The 20,992-nt window shown below is 36.2% G+C and overlaps 1 protein-coding gene across 49 annotated transcripts in view; it reads left to right on the top strand.

The window, feature by feature from the left end:
• RIMS1 (regulating synaptic membrane exocytosis 1) overlaps positions 1-20,992 on the top strand; it is a 413,878-nt gene that overhangs the window by 237,256 nt on the left and 155,630 nt on the right. For 8 of the 49 annotated variants that reach the window (XM_070418284.1, XM_070418282.1, XM_070418281.1 and 5 more), the window contains exon 1: positions 14,149-14,336. The exons of 32 other annotated variants lie outside the window; for them this stretch is intronic. In XM_070418284.1, coding sequence (XP_070274385.1) covers positions 14,237-14,336 — 100 coding nt within the window. In that variant the 5' untranslated portion in view covers positions 14,149-14,236. Of the gene's footprint in view, positions 1-14,146; positions 14,337-20,992 lie in introns of those variants that run through there. 9 more of the 49 variants (XM_070418287.1, XM_070418283.1, XM_070418280.1 and 6 more) reach the window with 4 other exon arrangements.

Raw genomic sequence — 20,992 nt, 5'->3', positions numbered from 1 at the left:
ATTAAAAAAGTCATCCTTCTGAATGGTAAGTCATTATGCCTATGTTTAAGCATATTGTCTGTGGGTTTTTGAAAAGTCAGATGCGAGTAGACCCTTGCTGCCTTTTGTGCCTTAATATTCTTGTAAACATATATTTCCCCCCCTGAAGTAATAAAGTAAGTGTTAAGTAATGGATGTCTCAATTGGTGAGCAGGATTTTATATATATATATATATATATATATATATATATATATATATGTAATACTTTCCCATTTCTTAAAGAAAGTACTGTATACTAGCTCTTACCAAACATGTGTAATGAATCACGATGACTATGGAATCAGACAGTGTTGAATCTCAATATGATTTCCAATAACAACATATTATGGAAGAAAACATGACTGGTGGCATGGGTAATTGGAGGGATGGAGCTGGTATAATGTCAGGAACTTACTGCCTCTACACTCTCCTCCTTGGGAATAATCATCCTGGGAACTCGGGATATATACACCTCTGAAGTTGGACTTAAATCTCTTCATCGGAGAATGCAGGGGCATCACATGTACCATTATCTGATACAGATGCCTTCTTTTCTCTTAACTTATAATTAATATTCTTAATTAATGTATTGAGTTTTCTCCAAAGTAGATGTCCTATTCTAGCATTTTAACCGATTCCAAACCAACATTTACAAAATGAAACATTAGCTAAAAGGAATGTATTTTATCAATATGTAATATCTATTAATGACTTTATTACCAAATTCCACCATTATAATAATATCTAGCACCCTTGACTCTGCATAAGTTACTTAACCTCCATAAATCTGATAAAATTGTGAGTGGTTTAAATTAGATGATGCATATAAAATAGGATGCAATAGTATTTTTCCTGTATTGATTTTGTCTGTGGCTCCTATACCATAGACATCTAATACCACAATGAGTCTGAGATAATCACCAATACATATAGTATACAAAGAAAACATTAAAAACGTTTTTATATCTTGTAGGCTCCAATGTGGTGAGAAGGGGAAGAATGATTTGGGAAGAGATTTCTTAGGAAAAGAGTAGATGCTATCTTGTGAGTTTCAGGGTCATGGGAAGAGTATTACCATGGAATAAAACTTAAAGAGCAGTTGGAGACAGAAATTAAAGTAACATTTTTATTATATCCCATGCATTTTCTTGTACAGTTCATCAGTCACACATATAAATTAAACATTTAACACAATGTCTCCCTCTCTTAGTATGTTCAGATTGCTATAACAAAATGCCATAGACTGGGTAGCTTATAAACAACAGAAACTTACTTTTCACCATTCTGCAGGCTGGGAATTCCAAGATCAGTGTGCCAGTATGGTCAGGTTCTGTAGAAGGACCTCTTCTTGGTTCATAGTTGGAACCTCCATGATATGTCCTCACAGGGTGGAAGGGGCTGGGAAGCTCTGTGAGGTCTCTTTCTAAGAGTGTTAATCTCATTTATGAAGGCTCCACCCTCAAATCCAAGGCCCCCACCTCTAATACCATCATCTTTAGGGGTTAGGATTTCAACCTATGGATTTGGGGGGGAGGAAGACAAACATTCAGATTATAGCACTGTTATAAGTTAACTATGTAATATATATGTATTATTCTTGTAATTCATATTATCATGCTGAGGTTGTTTGTAAATTTATTAGCAAATATGTATTTAGCACTTTTGGTAGATAAACTGAGGTTTACAAAAAGGATATGCACTATGCTGTCTGGAGCTTACATTGTGTTGAGAGAAATAAGCAATAAAGAATAACTACATAATTAAATACATTTTAAGGGGGGATGGGGACATCTGTAATAGTGTTAAATAGATACTTCAAAGGGACATTTCTTCAGGATACATTGATATAATTTTGCTATATGTCCAATCATTCAATAAAAAGATACGCTGATCAAATGATATCTGAAAGATAGCCCAACATTTATATTGAATATAATCTTTTACATATACTGTAATTCAACTCACACACACACACATACAACACACACACAGAGATTGTAAGATCTATCTAATGCAGTGGTTCTCAACCTTCCTAATGCCGCGACCCTTTAATACAGTTCCTCATGTTGTGGTGACCCCCAATTTCATTGTTACAGATTGAACATAATTAAAGCATAGTGATTAATCACAAAAACAATATATAATTATATATGTGTTTCCCAAAGGGGTCGCGACCCACAGGTTGAGAACCGATGATCTAATGGGTTTATATAAAAATTGAGGTCAACTGTCATATCTTTTCAACATGAATGCTATTCATATTACTTTTGCTAATGAAAAAAATGAGCATCTCTTGTCTGATAGCTTATAAATAATAACAGATAAATTTTTCTATACAGAAGGAAAACAGTGAATTTAATCTTGCTTATGAGTTAGAAGTTGAATTTTTAAGATATTTTTTATTGACTTCAGAGAGGAAGGGATAGGGACAGATAGAAACATCAATGAAGAGAGACAATCATTGGTCATCTGCCTCCTGCATGCCTCCTGCTGGGGATCAAGCCCACAACCGGGCATGTGCCCTATCTGGGAATCAAACCATGACCTCCTGGTTCATAGATTGATGCTCAACCTTGAACCACACCATTGGGGCAAGATAGCAGTTGAATTTTAAGTGAAATTTGTGATATAATTCATTCGGAGAAAGTCTAGTGAAGATTTGTGCCCCTAAGGAGTTGAGTAATTAGGCTTAAGAATAAAGAAGAGACAAGTTAGTGCCAATGTGGATGAGAGAAAGAAATTCTGCCAGTTATGAGTAGAAACATAGAAGCATTGCTGCTTGAGCAGATGAGTAAGTCCCTTAAAACTGCAAGGAACTTAAAGTATAAACCCTCAGACAAAACAAGTTGGAAGAAGAGTCTGGTGTTGGATTATAGGACATCCTTCATTTTCAATCCTCTTCTTCTTGCTGACTTGGTGTAAACAGAAAATACAACACAAATTATATGACTGAACTTTGAAAGAACTCCATGAGTGTCTTCTTAGGTCCACTTGTAGAGCAAGGGCTAATTGGTTTGTTTGTAGCTGTTACTATTAGGCAGTGCTCAGTAGTCCTTTTAGGAGCATGTGATCTGGATTACTGGTAAGAATTGATACTCTCAAGGTTATAAAAAAATGAGTGGCTGAAAGTGAGTAATAACAGGTGTGAATTCTCCTCTTAAAGACAGAGATAGTCTCATGTGATTCAGTTTGGGTACCTGACAAGGTAAACATTAGGAAGTCAGGAATAAGAGTTGGGAACTCTTGCAACAATCATATTGCAAGGGTAACTTGTTCATGTAACGCTTTGTATTCTTCTTTGTCATTAAACTCAAAGTATTGGTGCTCCGGAAGTACATCTTAAATTGAATGAACAACAAAGGCCACAAAATATGAATTGAAGCAGAATGAACTAAAAAATATGTAAACAAGTAAACACATTGATGCTCGAAGAGAGAATTCAAGAGAAGCAGTGTGCTTTGAGAACAAACAGAACAAAATCCTAACTCTTGGTCCAGTTTGGTACATCCTGAGATGCCTACCCCCATTTTCAGGGCACCTTCCCCACTCAAATGCACAGATATTCTCTGTAAATTCTTTTGAGTTATTAAGGTTAATAACCAAGATTAAAGGAAAATCTTTGAGTACCAAAACCCATAGCACCGAAGTGCTTGGCCAGAGATACTTGGACAAAATGCAAGACCACATGACTAGACTCGAGATCACAAGTGTGCCTGCTGGTAGGAGTTAATTCTCCTAACCAGGAAGTAAAATAACCTAATCTGAGACATTAAAATAAAAGCTAATATTAAGCCTCTAAACTCCCTTGGATCCAGAAGGCAACCATGAGACTGATCTATAAGGAAGCCTGTATAATACTTGGGATGCCCAGAGGATGAGTCCAGAGTTCAAAATTGTGAAACACAGGAATTTCAACACCCTTAAATATGCCAAGAAGAAAGGGAAAAAATATAAGCTTTTGGAAGTTAAAAAATAAACCTGATCAGATACAAAATAGTAAGAGTTAAACTGCCTTTGCACCTAATCAGCAAGGGATTTTAGACTACTACTGACCAGTGCCTTCAAAGTGCAGAGCAAGCCCATTTTAAAACTGTGATTCTATGCACATGTAACCATCATTCAACTCCAGATTCTCAGAAAACCTACTTAGCTATCTATTTCTGAGAAAATTATTTAAAGATCAAGAAAAAGAATGATAATCATGAAAATAAAGCATATGAGAAACAAGAAATAGTGGAGCTAACCTGGGATTACAAGGCCAAGAAAACCCTGTATGACATTATGTGCAGAAAGCAATTTGTCCGAATTAAAACGGAAGGTCATTTTTAGGAGGCTCCAAAAGAATATCTTTACATTAAAAAGAATGCCATAGATTGCAATAAATATCTAATGACTAAGTTATATGACATTATTGACCTGGTAAAGAAAGGCGGTCTCTTTTTTCACCACTAAAAAGGAACAATCAAACACTGAGGGGGAGGGGGAACTGGTAAGGTAAATCATTATTCAAATATGAGGCAAAGAAAAATGTGATTTTATTAATTGATACAGCCTAGTTGACTGTTAATTTAGGAACATTTGCTTCTGAGTGAACAGGAACCCAGATAGTTCAGAAATTTAACCTCTTCACATTATTGGTTTTTTACTTGGCTCTGGAGTATTTACATGTAATAATATTGTAAATACCATTTACTGGTTTTCAGTTTTTAGAAAAACACCCTTCCCTATTGAACACTTATATTTGTTTACACAATTGAATATATTTTGTTCATGTCAAAATAAATGGAAACTGACTTATATGGGGGATGAAAGGACTGGGAGACAGGGAGGTAAGCACATGAATATTCTCATCTAAAATGTTTAAGAGTTAAAATATCTTCAAATTTTAAGACAATAAATAGAGGATCAACTGCATTTAAATATAGAACTATAAAAAGAGAAATATAACTATTAGTTTTTGAAAGCAAAGGATGTAAATAAAGTGATCTGAAGTTTCTTCTTTAATTAGTTTTTAACCTTAGATAATATCTTAAAATTAGAAACCAATGGATAACAACCCAAATAAACCAGTCAACATATAAAGGTAAATTTTTTACAAATTAAAGTGCTCTCCATGAGAAGAACTAAAAAAATAAATATTTACAAATAAGGTTGGAAAGTGGGGACGCTAAGGGGAAATGAATTGTTGGCACTACATCTCAAGCCCTTATTTATTTTTGTTTTCATCATGTGCATACATTAATTTGATATCTATTCAAATCAGAAACAAAAAAATCGCTATGAACATCCCCTTTATTAAGTTACAAGTAGCCAGTTTGGATGACTTTTGGGGCCTTTCATAACTGTCATTTTAGCTGCAGACACTCAAAACAGCATGGTTCCATATAGAACTGTAACAGCATTGGCTTCTCTTTTACCTTTTATGCATTAATCTTTCATTGATTTCTGCTATATGATAGGCTTGGGAATACACTGACTTAAACATAGTCCCTGCCCTGAGTAGCTCTCTCAGAAGAGCCCACCCAATTTCTTTTGTTCTCCTTTTATATACTTCTGCCCTGTCCCATTTCACATAGAGGCTGGTGAACAAAATTACAGACCTCTACCTCCCATTCTCAACCTTTAATTAAATGATTTCTCTAGTTTCTTTCTTAATTTGCTCTCTTAATTTATGAAGAGGAATGAGATTTCTGTAACGGTAGTTGGTGAGGTTGACATTTATCACAAATGCCCAACAGTTCTACCTGGCCTGATTTTCTTTGCTATTACAAAGAAGAGACGAGAATAGACATAAAAGAGAAGAGAGGTTGTTTTTGCATTGCTGAGGGAAAGCTAAGTTTAATTATCCCTTTCAAGGCATGGCTTAGGGTTTTAGCTGCTTCAGTTCAAATGCCTTAGTGGGAGTTGGAGAACTACTTTGTACAGTAGATATGGAATGGACATTAGTTGTTTTAATCATATGTGCAATTTAAATCTTAGGAAGAGATTGAGAAGACACTTATAACTGTGTGTGTGTGTGTGTGTGTGTGTGTGTGTGTGTGTGTGTGTGAGTGATCTGTACTAATTCCTAATTTCTAAGAATATGCATTAAGAAAATTTTGGATATCATTATATTGAGAAGTTGACTTTTTCAGGGTTACAATTTCTGCCTAATATATAAATGACTCAAAAATCTTGATTCTAAAACAGGAGTTATGTCTAAAATATAGTTCTATAAAAAGAAGAGAAATTAAGTATGTAAATCTAACATGATTATATCCAATAATATTTCTCCTAAATTAATCCATAGCTAGAAATATTAGTCATTAAGTTACATCTGAAATAAATTCCTATTTTTGGTTCAGGAGAAACTAAATTAAAATCTGGGCTGCCTTTTCAAAAATAATCATGTGATTTTATATGTAATATATGCTTACAATTTTAATAAAAATGTTTTAGAGGATGTATAACTAAAGATCATTTTAAGGGGAAACAGTTATGCTTCAAAGTGCATTTAGAAAATACTTAATATTGAAGATTTCATTGCCACCTATTTTATCTCAGTAAGTTGTTCTTCAGTATCCTTTTAAAATGCAGAATCATACTGCAGTGTTTTTGACCCATTTTATCCTGTGAATGAAAAGGTTGTTCTTACTTTTGGTTCAATTTAACAGAATAACAGAAACTTAGACCTTGGAGAGACTTTAGAAGCAAACAAAAAAATCTCTCCGTTCACACATGATAGAACAGAGAAGAGACATTATGGGTGTTAATTTCTGCCTGATTCTCTGCCCCTGAAGTCATTTTCTCTTTGCAGCTGGTAGAGGTTGCGACACGTTCTGTCCCCTGCTGCCACCAGACCCTCCGAGGACTAGTGTTTAGTCAGTCCTGCTACTTGTTCTGTCTGCAGTCTAGGCCCAACCCTAACAATCTGGCTTCTAATAGGGTCCTCAGACCAGGCCCCAGGTTTGTGCTTCCTTTTGGCTGTGAGATCTCTGTCCCTGGATCCTTATGACCAAGTCCAGTTCTGTCACCCAAGTCCCTTTTTCAACTAAAACGTTGCCTTGCCCTCACCAATCTCTGTGCAGGAATCAGAACCTGGATCCCTACATAACGACTCCCCGAATACCAACTGCAATGTTGGAAATCCAGGTATACTGTCTCTATCATTCTTCTTCATATATTTTGGGGCATCTCTGATTCTTACTGCTGTTCTGGATTTAAAAGCTATTGCCTTGAGCTATCTTCTTTGAGTGTCTCGTTCTACCTATTGAGCTGAACTTCTTCAATTGGGTTTTTTAACAGCACTTGATCCATGCCAAAGGGCAAATCCAATTTCGATTCTAGTTAACTCTTCCGAACCTGGTGCGTACAAGATGAGAACAGTGTCCTAGGGCTACTATGACAAGGTACCCCAGACTGGGTGGACTAAACAACAGAAATTTATTTTCTCATAGTTCTGGAGGCTAGAACTCCAACATCAAGATGTTGGCAGGGTTGGTTATCTCTGAGTGCCGTAAGGTAAGGATATGTTCCAGCTCACACCTTGGCTTGTAGATGTTCATCTTCTCCCTGAGTCTTCATATTGCCTTTCCCTTGTTTATGTTCAGATCTCTTCCTCTGATAAGGATACCAGCCATATTACATTAGGGGCCATCCTAATGGCCTCGTTTTGATTTAATTAATCCTTTAAAGATCCTTTCTCCAAATATGGTCACATTAGGAAGTACTTGGAGTGAAGACTTCAACATATCAGTTTGGGAGGGGGGCACATTCTGTTCATATCAATAATATTCATAGAAGGAAAAAGAACAAGGTTTCTATGTGTTTGCATACACACATGATAAATACTAATGTTTGGCATTTGTCTCCATGGTTTTTCATCTATGAAAAACGTTAAGATCATCAAGAATATTATTGAGTAGTTTATTTTTTAGAGGATTGATATACAAAATCGTGATAACATAGGTAATTTAGTCACAGCCCGAGACTGAGCACATTAGGCGTGTTTCTTAACCTCTGTAAGCTTCAAGTTCCATTGTTTTAGGATCTGGGAATAATAATTTATATATCCCATGGATTAATTGTGAAAATTAAATGGGATGATGTTCTATGTCTCTGTATATCTTGTACCTGATACATAGGAAGTGCTCAATATAGATATATTTATTTCTATAGTATTAAATAGGATGTACAGATTTTACATGTTACAAGACATAGGGGGAAAGCTGGAATGCAAGGTTTCCTATGAGAGCTGGGGTAGAATTTGGGCAGAAAGAGTCAGTGTGGCAGTCTGGTCAAAGAGACTGGCACGAACAATGAGATATGCTGGAGATACACAGTGTTCTGGGAACACTAAGCTTATGGAACCTGTGAATGAAAAGGAGCCCAGGACTTACTGATCAAGGCAGTTTTTATCTCAGTTCTTTCAATAACTGGGTTACCATGGGCAATAGAATAATAGGGATGGGTTATATCAGTGATCCTCATCCTTGGATGTTCTTTAGAATTCTCTGGGGAACTTTCAAAAATTACATGTAGCACCAAATGGGATTTAATCAATGTATAGTCAAGGTTAGGAACTACAGAGCTTGATAGTCTTCCACGACTTTTCAAATCCCAGCCCTGACCCTTTGTAAATTATGAAGTGTTGCTTCTTCCATGAGTATCTTTTATTTTGCATAATCATCTGAGCTTCCCATAAAAATGTTGCTCATTTATCTGGGGGAATTCTTGACAGGGAAAATCATCCAAAATGATTCAACTTATGATCCAAATGACTCAACTTTTCTTTTGGGGACAGACTAAAGAGTTATATATATATCCAGGTATATTTTAGAATTTCATCCCAGATACTTTGATTTAATTTTCAGTCTGACTGGCAGGTGTGAATTTGGCAGATGACCGTGGTTCTTGGGGAGCCCCAAATGAGGGGGGGGGGGGTTGAGGAACAGAAGAATGACTTTACAAATAAATGCCTGGAACAGAAAAGGGAAATTATGCCTACATTGAAGCAATTAATGGGGAAGTAATTCTCAGCATCTAGAGTATTACACAAATGTAACTAATTATTACTGTCCTAACATTTGGTCATTCCAGTTGGGCTAGTGGTAAAAGTCTTACAGATTAGGTCATTTCATAGAAAATTAAATCGAAAACTGAAACAAGTCCTTCAGTCCCCATAGTGTAGCTCCAGTTTATAATAATCACAGATTCACCTTCTCTTAACACTTTGCTCTTCTTGACTAATTAGTATGTAAACCCTTCCTTTCCTGCATACTACATACTTTTCCATCTCAATTATTTAACATTTGCTGTTCCACCCCTTTAAATGTTCTCCCATCTCCAGCCATGGTTTAAAACTAATACCAAATTTTGCCTCCTCCCCCATTGTTTTCCTGGATCTATATAATTCTCTTTTTTATTATTAAACTTATTGGGGTGACAGTGGTCAACATGTACATAGAGGTTTCAGGTGTGGATTTCTATGTTATAAGATCTGTATATTGCACCGTGTGCCCACCACCCAAAGTCAAATCTTCTCCTGTCACCATATAGTAAGACCCCCTTCTGTCCCCCACCCCCTTACTTCTGACAACCACCACACTGCTGTTTGAGTTCATGAGTTTTAGTTTTATATCCCATGCATAAGTGAAATAATGATTCTTAGCTTTTTCTGACTGACTTATTTCACTTAGCATCATAGTATCAAGGTCCATCGATGTTTTTGTAAATGGTGCTTCCATCCTTTCATTACATTGTACCACATCTTTATCCACTCCTCTGTCACAGGACACTTTGGTTTGTTTGCATGTGTATGTCTTTTTTTCTGAAGGAAATTGATGGTGAGTTTAATTGGAGACATGGTCCTGCATTTATATCCTGTTCTATACTTAGTAAAGTGAGAATTTACAGTTATATACCTACAAATATAGTTCTTAGATTAACTTGTACACCGTTGGGAGGTTTTTTTTTAAATTGTAGAACTAATTACAAAAAAGAAATAATAAATTATATATTTAAGTATAGAGAAAAGATCTATCCAAAAAGTACGGTTGAAGATAATTAAGTTTGAGAAAGGGAAATTTTTCCTCTCTTCTAAATTTTGGTACATCATTGAATAGATTGGGTGATAGGAAATGATTGACTTTGTTTCTTTTGTGATTACAGCTTACAAAAATTCTATTCTCAGAATTCTGTTTCTTTGATTATTTTCAGTAATTTGACATTAATTAATTCTTTGAACTATAAGAAGGAAACCACAATATTACTACCACTAGATAATTGTGCGTATTTTAATGAAAAAAAATTTTAATTACCCACAGAAGAAGATATAGTGTGAATTACAATGAAAAGTTGCCATTACATTTAAAAAAGAAATAAAGCAACATCAATAACATCAACAATAACAGTGAAAACAAAAAATAATTTTGGGAGAACTGAGAGATGAGGGATCAGAAAGGAAAGAGCTGGACATGTAATTGGTATATTCTTCCCAAACTCTAAATTAGGTTTCAGGGCTGCAGAGAACTGTTTCTTTGGAAAACCATGAGTTTGTTAGGTTAGAGAATAAAACCTTTGGGAAACCATGAAGTAAATTAAGAATCATCATCGAAGACCTTATATTTTTCAATGAGTATTGGAGTTGGGGTAGTGATTGGAATTACTTAAACTCAATCCAGATGTTTGGAATTGAAACCACATAAGAAGTTGTTTGTAGCCATGATGAGTATGTTGTCAGATTTATGAATTACCAGAATCCTTACCTCTAACTTACTGATCTGTGTTTAGTCCATGAAACATGATTCCATCTCAAAGAGTATCTTGGCTTAATAAACACTTATGATTGATGCAGGCAAATATTTATTATTATAATAGTGTTTATAACAAAAATTTGAAGCCAGCTCAATTTTTTTTATTACAAGACAGTGATTAAAGGAATACCACATGGCCATAAATTTCTGTATTCTTATATTTATGGCATAAAAAATCTGTTTGTGATAGTTGAGAGAGATCTCCAAGTGCCTGAAATGAAATGAAAAGACCAGAGCCCTAAGTATGATAAGTGATACTTCAGTAATGTGTCTGGTTGAATCGAGACTTGTAATGTGTATGGGGTTGTGTTGTTAAACAATCAGGGCCATGAGAGGCAGTTTTGCGCTAGTGAGAGGCAGGTTATAGGAACTGATGTCTGTGTATAAGGCTATGGCTCTCATGGTGCTTTATCATTGTAATAAACTGATACTCTGAGGTCAAGACATGACAGAGCGAAGCTAGTCTCATGAAGGACCTCATTCTCTTGTATCCTGTGCATTTTACTTGGTGTAGATTCATTTACCACAGTCATGAACCACTAACACTGTGTTGTACCTAATATTAAGTAAAAGTTAGTTCCCAAACTTAGGATGTTAGGATCTAAAACAAGATTAGCTTTGACCTTTTATTAGATTCTCATTCAAATTCTCATTCTGCCACTGACTAGATATGTCACATATCATATCTAAGCCTGTTCCCTCATCTGTAATATGGGTATAATAATGGCATTTGAACTTCAAGGCAGAGACCTGGTGTAGCTCTTTCTTTTTTTACTTTAATGCTTAGTATATTCAATTTTCATAATTTTTGGTAGAAGAAATTATGAATGCATGAATGCAGGAATCAGTGAAACTCCCAAGAAATAAAAGACTAAAGTCCTATGTATAACTCTCCTTTTAAGAGCCAAAAAGGGAAATGAAAAGCAATGAAGAGATCTATGTGGATTGGGTTCAGTCCATGAAAGCATCTCAGAAGAGGTGCATTGACCCTGGACTTATGTTTCTGCCATAAGCATTCACAAATAGTGTATTCTACTACTGGTTGTAAATATTAAGAGTGTTGATTTCACTAAGAAGATATAGGATTTACACACATAGAGACTGAAAGACAATATGTTTATCTTCTTCTGTCCAGAGTTCTGCCATTCATTCTTAAGTGCCAATACATTAATACGATATGGCATCGCTCACAAAGCAGATAAATCTGGTAATACAGTAGCAGTGTGTTATTTCCACCTGAACAGTCTTTAGTCTGTAGCCCCATAGAGAATCAGATGCTTTATTTACATCCCATCAGGAGTTTAAAATGTAGACATCGTCATTACTTGAAATTACTCGGTGTGTTTGTTTATGTGGAGTGTACCTTGTTTTCTAAAATATGACTGTGAGCAGCAGACGAAATTACATAGACGAGAGTCAGCTATAGATGAGTAGAGAAATTTTTCTACCTTTTAAAAATTGATTTCAGAGAGGAAGGTAGAGGGAGGGAGAGATAGAAACATCAGTGATAAGGGAGTATCATTGATCAGCTGCCTCCTGCACACACCACACTGGGATAGAATCTGCAATCCAGGATGTGCCCTGACTGGGAATTGAACCATTACCTCCTGGTTCATAGGTCCATGCTCAACCACTAAGCCATGCTAGTGATTCTTTCTACTTTTGAAAGTTCTTGGATAGAATTGGAAAACAATATATGCATTCACTGTACAGTATTTCAGTGCTCTTTCCTTAATAGGCTGATATTATATGGAACTTAGAAATTCAATACAGTATTGATCATTACTTCAAAGTACACTTGTAAGAGATTTGTGATTTAAAATCAGACTTTTTTTGCATCACTTACTAGGACTATGGAGAAATAAAACTAATTTCCAGGATATTGTAGGTGATTAAAATTCTAACATTAACACTATTGGCATTTGGTTGTAATGAGTTTCATCTCTACTTTCTGGCTGTCATATTAGTACTGGAATTTAATTTGAAAATAATAGTTTGGTGAAGTGGAAGCCTTAGATTGGCAAACTAGGAATTTAGTTTCCAGGACATGGCAATCTTGGTATATACTCCATGACCATTTCTATAAATGGTTGATTCTCTTTTTTAGAGGGAGGGGGAAAATCCTCACCAGAGGATATATTTTTCCATTGATTTTTAGAGAGAGTGGAAGGGAGGAAAGGGAAAGAGAGAAAGAGAAAGAATCATCAGTGTGAGAGTGATCCATCGATTGGTTTGCCTCCTGCAACCCAGGTACAAGCCCTTGACTGGGAATTGAACCTGGACCCTTTGGTCTGAGGGCTGAAGCTCTAACCACGGAGCAAACCAGCTGGGGCATGGTTTATTCTCTTTTAAGGCTACCTGTCTCTGCCCCTCTCAGATTTGTTTTGAGGACTATGATTATGCTTTGGGAAGTGTGGAATATATGCACAAACATTATTTGTTTTACTATTTACAATATTCTCTGTATTAAAATCCAAAAAAGTAATGATTACCTGCAGAATAATATGCTTAAGTTAAAATTGCGTGTACCTGTTTGTTTTAATCAAAAGAGAGTCTGCTAGAGGAAATATATAATTCCTTTTCATTTAAAACTTAAAAGCAAGATATAGCTCTTCATTGTCTGGCAATGTTTTACTATTGTAGGAAAAAATTCTAGAGCCAAATATATATTTGTCTTTGCTAGTAAAATATAGCAATAGGAAGAGGGAATCTTCCTTTAAAGGTTTCCGTATAAAGAATATAGAATATTTACAAACATAGCCTAAATTTCAAATTTTTCTTCAGGAAGGAAAAAAACATTTTTTCTTCACAAATGAAAGACATAATAGTAAGAAACTCTCATTTAATTGATTTTAATAGTACTGAACAAAAGCAGAAAAGTTATGTTTTAAGAAATCATCGTATGGGCTAATGGCCATTCTGTTGTCATAAAAATCCTTTATTTAGCCCTCTCCACAAGTAAGCTCACAGCAGGAGAAAGGACACCGGTTAGAGTAATTTGGGGGATACACACACAGAAGGAATGGCTAGGAGCGTAGTGTCATCCGGCAGGGAGCTTATTTCCTGAACCCTGTGGATCTGGTGAAAACCCAGCAGAGATGCCAATATGCTTCTCCTCCGTAAATGCTACCAGTCTCCACACCACCAGGCCCAGCGCGGCTTGTGTGAGGTGTTTTATCCAAGCAGTCCTTTGCATAACTGCCCAGTGCCTGCAATGACCTGAGTCAGTCATGCAGAGAGACTTTCTTATGCTTACACCAACATTTTCTTTCCGTGTTCATTTTCTGCTGCTCCTAACCCACGGGTTATGACTGTTGTGATGGTGGAGGCGGCACTTTGCAATCTTTTTAGTTAGGATCTAGACTTTGTTTGAAAGCAAGGCTGAAAAATCCACAGACTGGATTTCTCCACAAGATTGCTGTCATGGGTGCAGCTGGGATACCTGTCTCTTCAGGAGGGTGGGGAGAAGTGAGGTCTATTGATTCCGAAGAGGAAACAATCCAGGCCCGACGAGCAGGTGCTGGTAAGCAACAGACAATGAGTTTGGGGCATGAGAATCCTACTTGATTATTTTTTTCCAGTTGGACACAAATCTATATTTAACACTCCCTCTGTATCTGTTTTTCCAGTGCAAATGTTCCCATTCTGTGTGTGTCAGGTGTGGAGTGGTTTTGTCCCATTTTCTCAACAAAGTTCCCGGCTACCAACTTTATCTGCAGTCTTTTTCCCTGAGAGATATTATTAGATTTTCCATATAGCCCTAACGATTATAAGATGATCGTTAGGGCTATATGATGATTATAAGATTTTATGATGTATTTTCTTGTTTAATAGCCCAGTAACAAAAGATTTAAAGATTAGAATGTTTGTGTTCTCTGAAAATAAGGAAAAACAGTAGCAAGTGGCTGAATTGTGCATGAGTTTCATTTATAGTCAATGTATGAGAGAGATATAAGTGACAAATTGGAATCATCATTTGTGGAAAATCAGTCCCAAAATAGGGAGTTTGTACCGCTTTTTCAAAATAATGGATCCTGGGTTCTTGGGAAAGAGCTGAAACCTTTTCACAAACAGCCCTTGATTTAGACCACAATACCTCAAGGTCAAATGATATACGTGAAGCAAGCTCCAAATTGCAATGGATGTTAGGTTTTACATGTTCTCTCCCAAGGGAAATCAGTCTGCTGGTCTTTGAAGTGACTGTGTAATCACGGCTGAGTGGAAGGCTGTGAAATATTTAACCCCAAGGAGAGATCCATGTGGCTCAAAATGGACAGAATGCTAGGAATGTTTTAAATAAGTAAATATTGTTAATATACACTTATGAATTAATAGATGCAACAGAAGGATTTTTCCCCCCTTCCTGATATGTGGACAGTGACCTCAGTGAATGGCACTTATTACTATGCATGGGATCTCAGAGTATTTGGGACCCAGAAATGAATGATAGGATATGTTGAAATAAGTTTAACATTAGTTCCTTATAATATGGAATCTCTGTTTTGATTCTATAATTATGAAATGTTTATACCATTTCAGAGACCTTATTTGGTTTATTAAGTGTCTTCTGTTAGAAATCTAGTTTGTTACCATTTGACAAGTTTCCTCATATGCAGGCATTTTAGGGAACTCAAGATAAATATACCAAATAAACAAATTCATGAGATTAAATTGGGGATACATATTAGGTTAATAGCATAATAAATGATCTTGTAATTTGAAATAAGACCTTTTCAGGTGATAAAGGAGAAAAAGAGAAATGGGGGGGGGGGGGGAAGACATACAAAAAGGAGATATCTCCAAATCAGGCACAATATTAGCCACCCACAGCATACTAAAATGTTTTAATTCAATTGTCACAGGCTTATAAGATCCATAGATTCTTAAATTTCAATCAAATTAAATTGCAGGGCACCCATTTGGGGAAATTGGTTGTTGAAAGTTTTGACTCTCCTTTTATCATTACTCTTCAGTACTCTTGCTGGGCCAGCAGCTCTGTCTGTAGACCATGGCATGTCTTATGTCAGAGCCATAGTCATAAAGAAACTTAACTTCAGCAAGTATAAGACTTCAGCCCCATAAAGTGGTCTGGAGAACCCTTATTGGCTCCAAATATGCAAAGTCAGGGTAGAAGATCATAAGCCTCTTCTGCATCATTATAGTTTTGTTACACCAAGTCACTAGCACTTTAACAAAAACTGGCACAACTTTGCATAATCTACCAAAATACTGACAGTAGCTCCTACTTACCATGGTGTAGTGAAAAGCTCCTACGTGGGCTTTTAAATCAAAGTCAAGTCCAAATCCCATGTCTGCTACTTATAAACCATGTGACCTTGAGTGAGTTAATTAGCTTTTTTGAGCCCTATCTGTAACATGGGACAAGTAATACTGATTTTGTCATATGCTTGTGAGAAATAAATGAGTTAAATAAAATTAACACAGCACAATATTTGGCACATAACAGTGATTCAGTTAATGTTTATTTCCCTTTCTATATCTGAGTCAACAATTTGGCCAATTTTGATTCAAGATACTTTAAAGCATACTTGGGGGAAAAGAAAACATAAAGATTCCAAATAGAGAGAAAAACTTGCTTTGGAGAGGGAAAAATTATTCAATTTGTGGATATTTTGCAGTGGATTCGGTGATGATGAGATGATCCATTTTTCAGTATTTTTTCCTTACCAGATAATTATTTTTTTAAGTAGATATGACTTAAGTAAACATAGAGCATTTAGTCTAAATAAATGAAAGATTGTTTTTTATTCTGGCTATTATTATTTGGTCATTTCATTTTCTAAAGCAAACTAATAGCAGTTTGCCTCTACTTTTTAATAACATTCCCCAGTGGATTAGAGACGTATATCATTGTTCATTGTTGTTTCTGGAAACAGGATTATATAAAGATGAAATTGGGGGAATGATATAATTTAAAAATCAACTAATTTTGTTGTTATTGCTGTTGTTCTGTGTAATTCATGATCTGGAGTAAATAAAGTAAATGTAGTGACTTAATGAGAGGGTAATGATTCTATATTGCAGTGAAAAAATTGTTAGACTATGAATTGTGACTCTACAATCATCAAAAGACCTGCATCTTTAAAAATATTGGAAATATGACACCCCCCCCCCCCCCCAACTCCCTAGCCAAACCTATTTGAGTTTGTCCTTTGGCCCTCTGGCGATGAGCTACTAATAGCAGGAGGCTGGCCATCCCGGAGGAGCCTGAACAAGCACTTTCGTCCTTGTTCCCAACAGTCACTCCTCTACTCTTAGTTGAAGCTTCCTGGTGCAGTTGTTGTCATTGGGCTAAGATCTCTGAGATAGGGAAGCTGCAGAGGAAATGATCTCTTACACGGGGCTTGACAGCATCATTGCCAGTGATTGATAATGGGACCAAATCATTTCAGGTGAGTTCTCTGTGGTCCACAAGCCAGCAGGGGTCTGGCTTGACTTTGTCATCTTAGCCCACGGGTATCTCAGTGCAATGTCACTGGGGGGAAAATAAGAGGAGCTCTTCAAGCCTCTGCCTGAGTCTTTTCTCCTGTGCTAGCTTTAAGGGACCCCAGCGTTTCGTGGGTCTCTGCCTGTAGGAAGGTGCCTTGTGTCAGGAAATGGTTAATTATGGACCCGCCAGAGCTTTGGTGTTTGCTACAGTGGGAACCTCTTGGACAGCACAGAGCATATAGATTAGTGCGGTAATCAATGAGCATCTGTACGCTGCAGAGATCCGTTTTGATGACAGCAGCACTTACGGCCTTGTTTAGTGTCACTGTTGTATAATGTTGGACACTGCAGGCTTTTTTGTTTGTTTATTTTGATTTAGAATGCAAGGACTACAGAATTTTTATTTTTGTTTTTAAAATTATTTTGCGTTTTGGTGGATTTCTAAGAGTGTTGTGGATTTGCTGCCATTGCTAGCTAGAATTTAGTGATTTGATGCCAGTAGCATTGATTTAACCACTCTGATGCTGCTGTTATGTTTGCTGGTTTCTGCAGTTCCTACTACTTCATACGTTTCTCCCAGGAACAGGTAAACTAAGCCATATTAATCTTATGCATAAATGTAAAATTAATGCAATGTATTGTTTAATTATCCAAAGAGTAAGATATTAAAATGCTTCAGTGGGTTCTATCAGTAGAGAATGAGAACTATTTTACTTTGAACATGGAAATTACACAAATATAGTATCATTTTAGAATACATGGTGATCTTCTAGTTGCATTACGTGAAGTTATTGTTACGTTTCATGTCTTAAATGAATATCTGGAGCGTACATTTGTCTATAACTTAGTATTTAACCCTTACTTTGATGTATGTATATTACACAGTTAATTCAGAAATACATATTTTCCTTTTGTGATTGATCAAAGAAAGTTGTTTTCCCTGTTTAGTGATGTCATTAATATTAGAAGCTTCCTAGCTTAGTCTTCTTAAAAATATAAAGATATCAGTCTATATGTAGATTGTTGTTTTGAAGTATTTAAACGAAAGCTTCAAGGCCTTGTTTCTCCTAGTCGACAGTTATTTCAGAGCATGTCCTGGGAATTCCTGTGTTTTTGTGCTAAGCTTTGGACTAAAGGGAAAACTGTTCAGATAAGGGGAATACAGAGCCCAGACAGAAAGAAGGAAAGGGAAACAGAGTCTTTTGGGTCAGAGTTGGGTGTGTGACCTTGGGCAACAGAGGAATTAACCCCTTCTGGCCCCTGTTTCCATTCTGCCAGTTTGGAAAAAGACTCTAATGTTATTCTCTGTGGGAATGGCATGGCATTTTTCAGATGCTCAAGATCATCTGACGGTCATTTCTGTGTAGCAAAAAGACAGTATTATTCAGTTTGTAAAGGTATGCAGTTTTATTAATAAAAGAGAGACATAGAAATCTTTTAGTTTTTTTTTTTTCTTCCTTTGCAGTGTTTTAGCAACTGAGGCTTCTTTTGGAAAGGAGATTATGGCTCTTTTAAATTAAACCAGCAAATCTCTTGGCTCTGCTGTAACTATTTTGCCAAGTAGGCATTGAGCAAGTTTGAGGTGTCTTGAGGGCACCTGCTGTCAGACTCCTTGGGAGGCGAAGGAGGCATCATGTGTTTTGCTGCAGCCAGATAAGGTCCTGGATGCAGAGCTGCTGGGCCCTCTGGAAGCCTGCCAGGGACGTGAGCACCCTCGCTGCCTCCTCGCTTCCTCTCAGGTACAGCGCGTGCTGCTGAGGGCATCTGGGGGAAGCTCCTGGCTGCTCTTCTCAGCAAATGACTTTCAAGAGGTCCACTTTCTGCTAAGGGCAAGCTTGAAATCCAAAAGATCAGAGGCAACTAGAAGAAACGCAGTCAACAACCTCTCACTCTAAAAAGTCTGAATGAGATTGCTCCTGATTCATGAGTCTGGAATTTTTTTTTATTTTTTAAATTAAATCTTTATTGTTGACAGTATTGCATAAGCCTCCTTCTCCCCCCATTGACCCCTTCTAACCCATCCCTGCCCCCACTCCCTGCCCCAGGCCTTCACTACCCTATTGTCTGTGTCTATGGGTTATGCATATATGCATACAAGTTCTGTGTTTAATTAAATGTGTTCTTTGGGAGGATAGAAGTATTTAATGTAAATTGAGCCATGCGCTTGCAGAGTGGCTAGTCTTTGCTAGTTGAGAAGAGTTATGAATCTTGTGTTCACTGTCATACTGACTGGGTCTTTTCAATGATAGACACATCTCATGATGAGAGAAAGGTTGAGGCAGTGATGGCTCATGCTCCCACACAGATGCACTTGAGAGATGAAAGAAAAGCAAGGATCGATTTCTCTCTCTAGCTTGAAGGAACCAGTCAGATTTGTCATCTCCACACAAAGAGGTTTGAGGGCAATAACTTTATTAGTAAACTGATTCTCCATCGTTAGAGAGTTCGTCTGCTCAAGTCTCTTCCAACCTTCTGATTTTATGTGGTGCTGTAGTTTTAGTGCGTGGTTGGGAAGCTCCTCAGGAGAATGAGGTATTTTCCTTATGAAGCATATCCGGTGACTGTTTCTGAGAAGAGTTCTGTTAGAGAAATGATGCAAGTCATGTGAAAAACAAAGACAAAATTAATCCCAGTGACCAGCAAGTATGTATTCTTCCCTATTTTTCTCCAAGTAATCCAGAGGCACTTTCTGTTCTTCTCAATTTTCTAAAGCCAGCAAGATTAGGAATAAGCATGTGAAATTACAAAGTAGATAAATCAATGAAAGAATTAGTAATTATATTATAATAATATTAATAAGAAGACTTTTATGATACTTATTTTCATGCCTGAGAATTGTAGGTTAATGAAATGGGTTTAGATTTTTAGATAGCCTGCTTCAAGTAGGCCAACTTTTATCTTTAAGAAGGTAATTGTCATAATCATATAATGAATTGGTCAGTTCTTTTAGAAATGCAACCAAAATTTTTTGAATGTCTGGTTAATTTAAATTCATTGTTTTCAAAGAAGGTTTTATATGAGTTGTATGAGTTTTAAAGACCTGGGAAATAAATTCTTATTTTGGTAAACTGTAAATATTGAACAAATTTCAAAGCTGACTTCAGAAAAGGGTCCATAGTGATTGTAATAGATGGGTTCTAACATACAAGTTTTTAATTGTATAACATCTGTGAAATATTTTAGACTTATTCATAGCTTTTGAAGATTTTTAGATTTTTTTTCTTTTTGTAACAAGAAACTGGTGGCCTTGCAGTTTTTTTTGTTTAGTTTTTATTCTTTTGTTTTATTGTTTTATTTTTTCTCCTTTAGGAGAATGCTTAGCCCTTGAATCTTGGTAGTCAAAACTGGAACAGTTTTTTAGCCACTTTGAAATTTTAATTTTATTCCAAGATTATGTTTTCTAATGATTTATTTAGATTATATGAAATCTATTACTATTTTTCTATATTTTTCTTTTTAGTAAATGTCTTTGAAATTGTTTAAAGCACTCATCAGGGAAGAAGTATTGGCCCATCTGTATATATAGTAAGTTCTCTTGCCTATTGATACTAAAGGCTTTTTAAAATTATGATTAATTAGACTCATGATAATTCACAAAAGTGCTTTTTTATATACAGAGGGCAAGTGAATTCCCTTGCCCTCTGTATGTAATCACAAAGCTCATTTTGTCTGAGCATAGTTCCCTGATTTCCTAGCTTAAATAGGGGTCTTAATGAAAGTATACTGCTG

The sequence above is a fragment of the Myotis yumanensis genome, unplaced genomic scaffold, assembly GCF_028538775.1.
Source record: "Myotis yumanensis isolate MYYU_CA2020_CCGP unplaced genomic scaffold, mMyoYum1.0.hap1 SCAF_6, whole genome shotgun sequence".
Taxonomy (NCBI): domain Eukaryota; kingdom Metazoa; phylum Chordata; class Mammalia; order Chiroptera; family Vespertilionidae; genus Myotis; species Myotis yumanensis.
The sequence above is the reverse complement of the archived record's forward strand: the minus strand, read 5'-3'. Positions and strand labels throughout refer to the sequence as shown.